This window comes from Centruroides sculpturatus, unplaced genomic scaffold, assembly GCF_000671375.1.
Source record: "Centruroides sculpturatus isolate CEXI.00-Female unplaced genomic scaffold, Cexi_2.0 scaffold45, whole genome shotgun sequence".
Taxonomy (NCBI): domain Eukaryota; kingdom Metazoa; phylum Arthropoda; class Arachnida; order Scorpiones; family Buthidae; genus Centruroides; species Centruroides sculpturatus.
The window spans coordinates 818,711-826,709 of NW_019384310.1; the positions used below are offsets into that span (position 1 = coordinate 818,711).

At 28.7% G+C, this 7,999-nt stretch overlaps 1 protein-coding gene across 1 annotated transcript; it reads left to right on the plus strand.

Moving 5' to 3' along the window:
* Window positions 1-1,657: 1,657 nt before the first annotated feature.
* LOC111621424 (NADH dehydrogenase [ubiquinone] 1 alpha subcomplex subunit 10, mitochondrial-like) lies at window positions 1,658-3,028 on the plus strand. Its single transcript, XM_023363562.1, has one exon. It carries the CDS (start codon window positions 1,729-1,731, stop codon window positions 2,269-2,271), a length of 543 nt encoding a protein of 180 aa, XP_023219330.1. The 5' UTR covers window positions 1,658-1,728; the 3' UTR covers window positions 2,272-3,028.
* The last annotated feature ends 4,971 nt before the right edge of the window (window positions 3,029-7,999 follow it).

A 7,999-nucleotide genomic window follows, 5' to 3' on the forward strand; every position in this document is an offset into this window, starting at 1 on the left:
CAATTTCTCTTATTGACTTGCCTTGTGATTTATAGGCATCAATCTGCTCTTTTTCATAATCAGATAAATTCTTTGTTCTACCCATTTTAGAACGTTGAACAACATAAAGAATTTGTATTACAATTAGATATGTAAGCTGATTTGTATATTTCAATGCTTGAAACTAAACAATATTCTATTTAATTCATGAAATAAGTGCCTGTCCGGATAAATATGTAACAGTTTTTTTGTACAAAATTTTCAAAAATATTATTTTCAGTGACAAAATGTTAATGCTTGATTAAAATTCTTATTTTGCAGTGTGGAAACAAGTAAATCCATGCTATTTTTAATAAAACATTTGTCACTTAATGCAGCAAATTTGGGTTTCACTTTAATTTTTTCGTGTCCGTATAAATTTGAAACACACCTTAAATATATTTTGTATATTAAACCTGAAGCCTCATAATGTATAGATACATAGTCAAATGATTGCCTTAAATACTCGAGCTATAAATCCGTTATTTTTAATAATTATACTAAGAAATTTTCTGCTTTCAAAAATGATAATACAGTAGAACCTCGAAAACTCGTCCCTCGATAACTTAGCACTCCGGATAACTGGTCCACACCTTGGCAGGGCGAAAAAATCCTTAGTTAATTAATTTTCATTATAGACAGCTTTATAAAAGTATAAAAGCTCTCAAAGTATTTTTCTGAGGTCTGTCTTATCAGGTAAATTACTGTACACAGTGTTATTCATTAATTTTCATTTTCATGTAGTAAAGGCTCTATGCCTTCATAAAGGACGTACTTTTCCTTTGTTTAAGGGTATTTGGGCAGTTTATTCTCTGTTATATTCTGTACGAGTAAATACTGTACAAGTACAGTACAGTATTTTCTGAGGAAATACTCGTACTTATTTTTTTTAACCCCATTCCCGATAACTCGGCCACCCTTCGGTCCACATTAGGTCGAGTTTTCGAGGTTCTACTGTATCTACGAAATTTTAGGGTACTTTATAGCAAATCTGCGCAATCTGGGAACGCTTGAATTGAGGAAATAAGTTCTAATAGTGGGAGGGACGTTAGACGCTCGAATAAATGACTTTTTTTTTTTAACTCGTCACTCTGTGGGCACTAAGAAGAACTCTATTAGCAAGCCCCACAATGGAGCGACCGGGTGGTGAGGGACGGGGCCGACATATCCGAACGGATCACCCCCGAAAAATTCCTGGGGATTTTTCGACCCGTCCGGATTCGATCTCGGGTCCGCCAGAGCTGTAGGCTGCCACCTTAACCGCTTGGCCGTCCGAATAAATGACGTTTTAAAAGTACAGTACCAGTCTGTCATTTTGAGAGATCCGCTTTTGCGTCGACGGCAGAGCCTCAAATTTTTATAAGTGGTTTAATCCGTAAACGCCGGGCCACATGTCTTATCATCCCGCCTCTCTCGTTGTGGGACTTATCGAATCCATAATGGGCGTTAAAAATGCGCCAGAACAGTTATAAAACACGGAATCAAAATTCGAGAAAAATAAATTCTTCAATCGTTCACCAATAAATTTTAATTAAAAAATAAAAAATTAGATTATTATTATTATTATAATACAACTTTAAAATACGTTTATTACAATCTTTAGAAAAATATATTAATACGTTTTAAAAATTTGTTACAGATTAAAAACTTTCAGGTGGCGCTTCTTCAAGATCAAAAGTAATCCGTGGAAATCGAGTGTGAAGGTGGGAAATGTCCAATTTTAAGATGATAATAGGTCGCTTTGCCGGCCTAGCAAATAATATAAAGTTACGAAACACCCAATTAGCATTTATTTCTATCGCTAAACGTTCTATATGTAGCAAACAGATGAGAGATATTAATTATGTTAGACCTAAACCTTGGCCGTACGAGACGAAAAAATATAAGTTTTGGCACGGTTGGATTGATAATACAATGGATAGATTCGATGAAAATACTAAAATAATCGTTGTAGACGGTCCCATTGCAGCTGGAAAGTCGACATTTGCTTCCTCTCTCGCTGATGAACTCGATATGAAATACTTTCCAGAACCGACCATGGACCGTCTTTATATTAACAAATACGGCTACGACCTAAGACAATTAGATGATAAATTACCTCCTCGTTGCAGAAGTTTTGATGTTAAGAAATTCTACGAAGATCCTACTAATAGTAATGTTGCCAAGTTTCAGATTTCTATGTATGCCCTGAGATTTGAACAGTATCTGGATGCTATGGCTCATTTACTCAATACTGGCAAGTATATCTGTTAAGATCATCGTTATTTTTTAGATATTAATCTACAAGTTAAAATACCTTTATAAAGAAAGTCGGCTCAATTGTCTCCGTGCGCTACTTACTAAACTAAAAAATGACTAAAATATCAAAATGCACGTGTATTGTCGAGTGAGGATGCGGAGTATTGTCGTTTAAGGCAAACGGAACGGAGAAGAGTTTATTGTCGTAGAAAATTTTTGGCATTTGTACGGCCGGCGTTGGTTCCGTTTGTTTACTAAGAAAATTTCAAAATTTGGATATTTCGATGTTTAATGCATTCAAAAATAGAATAAATATTTATTTTTTTGTGATTACTTTAAATAAGTAGTATTGTATTGCAATCTAACTATAAAATAGTAACACGAAAGGAAAATCATTTGGTTTTTATATTCTGGAAGATCGTCATCTAGTCCGTGTATTACGAGTTTGTGGATGCTTTCTGATGGGATTCCCCGTATGTATGGTTTCGTGTTTTCTTTCCTAATGGCTGTATAACTTTGTATTAATTTCCTTTAAAGTCCTTGATCATACTAGTTGGGTATCCATGCTCCTATTGGGGATACTTATGGAAGCATCTATGAATTAGTATTATGTGACTTAGAAAAATGGAAAATCATTATAGATGCAATGTTTGGATTTCACATAAATTTATGTAATTAGTGAACTTAAATTCATTCAAAGGCAATGTTGTAAACAAAATGAACAACAAAATGGTAAAATTAAAATATTTAAAGACCAGTTTATTTCAGATTTCTTCAGTTTGCTGAAATTAAACCAAGAATAAAGAATGTTTCAAAAGAACACACTTTAAATTTTTAATTTAAAGAGGGCTCTAGGAATTATAACAGTTTTTTAACAATGATAAAAACACAAGAATTAATATTTAAAATATATATATATACAGAATTAAANAAATATATAATCTAGGTTAAGGCTTTTATGTCCAACAGATGGCGCTACAAGTACGACACCCTAAGTTTGCTTTTCTGTGAAAATGAACTAAAGCAGATCATCATCTATCTATCTATATAAATAAAAATGTAATGTTCGTTTGTTCCTACCGATTCCTTTGAAATTTTGACACAACGCTACATTCGAATACGCACGTGTTTCTATATAATATACTGTTTAATAGGTAAATATAACAGTTATAGAGAATTTAAATTTTTAATTCAAGTAAAGCATATTGAAAGTATCTATAACTGAAACAGTTTAAGTCTTTAAAACATTAATGCAAAATGCATAAACCTTTACTATCTAAGTTTTATTTTATGTCAGTTATTGATTGAAAAGGCAATTTATAAATAAATGTATTCTTTTGAATCTTTTTAATAGTAAATATGAAGTGAGGAAATAGCTTATCTTTATATCAGTCTGTTTCTTCTGTCTTAATCTTCCCATGTCATATGGGAATGCCTGATATCTCCTTCTCATGCAGTTAATAGCTACTACAATCTTATTTGGCTGTTTTATGCTCCAGATGCCTTTCTTACTGCTGGTTCTCCTTACCCAGATTTAAAATTGATCAGTCACCAGGCACTAAATAAGATTGTCTTTTTGCAAATAATGTGGAAAACTATTAGAAACTCAAATGCTTATATCATAATTGATAAGAGGTTAAGAAACATAAAAAAACTAAAGCTTAAAGTAATTTCTTAAGAACCATGTCACTAAAGTATTCTATAAGCAATCATTTATTTCATACTTTTAATATAATGCTACTTATTTTTTATTTCTTAATAGTTAATTAATTCTAAATTTGTATTTTAAATAATTATTTATTATTACAAAAGTTATTTATTAATAAAAATAAATTTAATGTGATAACATTTAAAATATTTTTTAGGAAGTAGATGGCATTAATCCATCACATAGTATGTCATTTCTTATAGAAGCATTTGCAGGATGTTTACAGGTAAATATATAGAATTTAAGTTATATATATGAGAACATTTAATGTTACTTTTTAGAATTTAGATAGATTTAATGTAGTTTGATAACTTTCCAAATAAAAATTTTTAATCTTAACATTCCTGAAAAGGTTAGACACAAAACATAAACTGCATTTCTTTCTTTCATTAGTTTGAAATGTAGAACAAGCAGTTAATAGATATAATTTACAGAAAAACGGATTATTTTATGAAATTAAACTTTTAATGTCAAGCAAGTAATTTTCACACAAATCATCATCATCATCATTTAAACTCAGAAAAAAATACTGAATTCCAGAACATTGCTTATGAACCAAATATATTCATTTCAAAAAGTATTTCAATTCAGTACTTATGATTTGTAACTAATGTTCTGGAATTTTTTCCCACATATTTAGAGCCTAGTGATAGCTAATTAAGTTGCCTAAAGCATTTGTTTATGTGCAAACTTACATGTAGTATATTAAAAGTTTAGTTTTCTTAGGTTGAATAAATCCAATAATTGCTCACATTAGATGTGAATTTTATTTTTAATAATGCTTTACTAACTTTTTTATTTAACTGTATGAAATGTCATTAACAGTTTGTACAAATGTCATACAGACTGTAATGACAATCCTTATGGTTTAACTATAGAAGTTGAACAATCTAACTGTATGAATTTCAAGTAGTTATTTTTTTAAATTAAAAAAAGTAAATTTACTTTTTTTAATTTAAAAAAGTAAATTTACTTGAAAATAACTACTTGAACTAAACAAAGTTTTTTCTTTAAAATGCATTTTTCTGACTGTTTTAAAAAGTTATCAATGGTGAATCTTTAAAGCATAATAATTAATGAATGAAACTAAAAACAGTTTTAATCTATATAATCCAAAATGATATGAAATACAGTATTCACTAATGGTCTTTATTTTTCTTTAAGAAATTATAAATTGAAATTCTTTAAGCTATGAAATCATTCAATCCATAAAAATTTCTCAACCAACCCAAAGCTTAGTTCAGAAAATGTCAAAGATTTAATTAAGCAGATAACTAATTATTATTATTATTAAAGTTATAATTAATATGAATAAATTATTTTATATAAAAACTTTACTTATCTATTGTTTATTTATATATAAATATAAACAACAGCATTTTTATTTTATGTAAGAGTGTACTTGTGAGGTTTCTTTTATGTTTATATTAATGTAAAGTCTATATCATATAATGCTTGATATTATACAAGTCTAGGATATTAGCTGGTACTGAACTAAAGAAAAGCATATACTGTATTTACTTGCATATAAGAAGAGGTTTTTATTAATTTTTCACTTCTTCAAAAACCTAGTTCATCCTATATGTGCAAGCGAAGGATTTTGCGTTTTTGTAATAATTTTCGTGAATCGTGTATTCGCAATTTTCACCAGATGCTCACGCTCTGGTGTTTGAAAACAAAAGTATTTTATCTGGGTCATTTGAATCATTCTTGTGTACTGTCAGGAGTAAAGATGAATAGCAATAGGAAAAGCAAAGCTTTTGAATTCCAAAATCACGTGGGAGCCCAGTATAAGTTTTAATCCTTTCTCACATGAAAATAGATGATTATTCAGGAATCAGAGTTCGGAGAAACTCATAAGTGTAATCTATGGAGAGTGGATTTGACTGTTAAGAATTAGCAAAACAGGTTCCCGATTGTCCAGCTTTAAGTGAACAAATTATACCAATTTTACAAGATTTTTCCTTAAAGTTTAAAATGCCAGTAATTTATGTGGGACAATGTGTGCATTTACGTGCATTTGATAATATTTTATTTGTGATGAAACAAAATAAAATTAGAATTGTATTAATAAATCTAATTTTCTTTATTTTGATCTTTAAAGTCACACCTCGTCCTATATGCAAGGTCATCTTATACGTGAGTAAATACAGTATTTGTGCATTAGATCCCTAAAACTACAAGGCTCTAAGCAAATGCCTAGGATGCCTATCCCAAAATTACCACTGGCTATAAATGTTAAAATTTAGAATTTTATTTAAATTTTTTACTTTAAAATAATTAACATTTTAATCTTTTTCAGATTTATCTCACAATGTACAAGATGCAAAGAAAGAAACTGGTCTCTCTGATAATACTTGTTGTTGTAATTATTTGCAACATTTATCTTTGGGAGATAAAAGATCTTTGGCAAAGTCTGATGTCAATTATTGTTTCAAGCATAAACACTATATATATATTAAAGCAACAATCACAAGTGAAGAAACCAAATTATAATGTGTAAAATAAAAAACCATGCAACTAATTAAAATAGTAACAAGATATTTCGGTGCTGGCTTAATATGAATCCATATAAAATATTTATAGATTTTAAACTGAAAGTATTTTTATACTGTATTCTAAATTTGTAGAATTTGTATTAAACTGATAAAAAGTAAACATTTTCAAATGATTGAATTTTTAGATATGCATTTGTTAGATATAAATAAATGTTAATAAATTGTTAAATGGACAAATTAAAGAATTTGGGCCAAAATTTTTATTAATATCTATTTGTTCAAGGTGTGTTTATGATATTCATTGTGCTTCATTACAGTTATTAATAACGATTATCCATTGAAACAGTTTTTATTAAAGAATTTAAAATTTTACTGTTATAAATATTAAATAAAAGTGATTTGTTTTTAGTATAAAAAAGATGTAATGGCTGAATTGTAGAGTTTTTTTGAACTTTTAATTTATTTCACATTGCAAGCATTAAGAGGGCCATGTTTTCATGTTATAAAATCCATTAGGCTTACAATTGGGTAGTGAGAGATAAAATCTTGATATTACTGAAGTCAACCAATCCACAAAAATTTGAGCCAACTCAAACTTGAATCAAGTCTAACAGAATGGTAGGCTACTCCATTAATTGCCAGATGGATGATGTGTGCTTTTGGTGATAAGGGCATGTATTGATAACTGTTCTGGGAGACACTTATTTTAAATCTGGATCAAAATTTTCCAAGAGTGCCAGATATGCCAGATCTACTTTCCCAATTTGGACTAGCCAAACCAACAATGAGCATGAATAAACCCTCTAATGTCCCCAAAATGTGAAGAGTTTGAAAAACAAAAAATATATAAAATTTATTTAAAAATAGTTATAAAATATTTAATTTTGATCTGATTTAAATGTATGAGGATTTAATTTTGTTTAAACACAAATTCTGATTGGAAAATCTACATTTTAAAATGCATCCAAATTTTTCAGCTGACAATATATTTATTACTATTAAATATAAGAATTTATATTATAATAATAATGCCACATTTATAATAATAATTATAATGAATAGATTAAGTTGATTATTTATTATATAGAATTAAAATTTGTGATTTTGTTAAATAAATTTTAAATTTCTGTAAATAAAAGTTCTGAATAATAGCTGTAACTCTTATAAGTATTCATATTAATTTATTTTATGTCATATTACAAGATTTTTTTATTTTTCTATATTTTATGAGGTGAAAATCATATTAAAAGATGTAAAATTTCATATATAGAGATAACTTTTATCTAAAATCTAAAAAATATGAACTATTAAAATAGGTTTTTAAATTATATTATAGTATTTCCCAGAATAAGAATGCAGCTAATGATACAAGGTCTGTTCAAAAAGTATCGGACCTTTGGTCGGCAAAAATAAATTTATTGACTTTGAGGTACAAAACCCTAATCCCCTTCAAAGTAGTCTCCTTGGTAATGTATACACTTCTCCCAGCGTTCCTGCCATTGCTGGAAACACTGCTGGAACGCATCTTTTGGAATGG

Bases quoted from the DNA above. Each gene is read 5' to 3' on its own strand.
- LOC111621424 (XM_023363562.1), top strand. From the start codon at position 1,729: ATGTCCAATTTTAAGATGATAATAGGTCGCTTTGCCGGCCTAGCAAAT.